This window comes from Galeopterus variegatus, unplaced genomic scaffold (assembly GCF_000696425.1).
Source record: "Galeopterus variegatus unplaced genomic scaffold, G_variegatus-3.0.2 Scaffold2343, whole genome shotgun sequence".
Lineage (NCBI taxonomy): Eukaryota > Metazoa > Chordata > Mammalia > Dermoptera > Cynocephalidae > Galeopterus > Galeopterus variegatus.
This window is the reverse complement of record NW_007728454.1, coordinates 21,674-22,873: the sequence shown is the minus strand read 5'-3', so window position 1 is coordinate 22,873 and position 1,200 is coordinate 21,674. Positions and strand designations below refer to the sequence as shown.

The 1,200-nt window shown below is 39.2% G+C and overlaps 1 protein-coding gene across 1 annotated transcript in view; it reads left to right on the top strand.

Moving 5' to 3' along the window:
- DSC3 (desmocollin 3) overlaps nucleotides 1-1,200 on the top strand; it is a 55,281-nt gene that overhangs the window by 51,307 nt on the left and 2,774 nt on the right. Inside the window, exon 15 of the mRNA XM_008581387.1 lies at nucleotides 550-807. Coding sequence (XP_008579609.1) covers nucleotides 550-807 — 258 coding nt within the window. The remainder of the gene's footprint in view (nucleotides 1-549; nucleotides 808-1,200) is intronic.

The following is a 1,200-nucleotide window of genomic DNA, read 5'->3' as shown; positions in this document are numbered from 1 at the left end:
TATGGATCTTTATGTCATTTGCCTTTTTATAACCTCTCTAGTTTCATTTTCTCTGTCTCTCTCTCTCTCAACTCTATGTGGTAGCGATTTTCAACTGACTAAATTCAAGGACCCCTGAAACACCTTGTTTGCCTCCAGACCCTCCCGCAGGTATTTGATTTTTCCTTCCACTCCTGCTGGTCTTTGGTCTCTCAACTCTGAGTTTTCCCAGTCTGCTCCACTTACCCTCTCTGGGTTTGAATTTTGGTGTTCTACCTCTGTGCTCCTGTAGCATTCTGTGCTCACCTATGTAGCAGAGGAATCACATTTTTAAAAGAATTATCTGTTTTTCTGCTTCACTGGAATAAAAGCTACTTGGAGCCACTGAGGGACCATGTCTATCTTTGCACCCTATGCCTGTGCCTCTGGACACATACTTAGGAACTGATAAATGTCTGTTGAATGAATGAATAAAAGGTAGAATAAGTATTCTCACTACCATGTCTTCTTGTGATTTTATTTGGAATCCACTTTCTTCCAACATGAATTATTTGATTTTATATATTTCAGTGTTCTGCTAATGGATTTATGACCCAGACTGCCAACAACTCAAGCCAAGGCTTTTGTGGCACGTTGGGATCAGGAGTCAAAAATGGAGGGCAGGAGACCATTGAAATGGTGAAAGGAGGACACCAGACCTTGGAATCCTGCCGGGGGGCTGGGCACCATCACACCCTGGATTCCTGCAGGGGAGGACACATGGAGACGGACAACTGCAGATACACTTACTCGGAGTGGCACAATTTCACCCAGCCTCGTCTTGGTGAAGTGAGTTTCCCTAGGTGTTTTGACTCTAAAGTTTAAATCGCCAAGTGGAGAACAGTAGGAAATTGAAATTAACATATTTTTTCAGAAACTGCTTTTCCATTTTTTTTGATGTACCTTCTCTTGTTCTCTGGTCATTTTTTTTTATGCTCTTTGATTTTGTTACATTATTTAATTTAAAAGAGATTTTATTTCATCTGTCATATTTCACTTAATATTTAAAATCCCATAAAAATTGGAGGTATCCAATATCCTTCACTAAATTTTCACTTTTAGGTGTGCGTTTACCTCATGAACTCTTTTGAAATAGAAGAATGTGAAAAAAATTCTAGTTTCTCACAATCACAAACTTTCCAAATCAAATCTGTATTTCTCTGTGAAAACACAAACACCTGT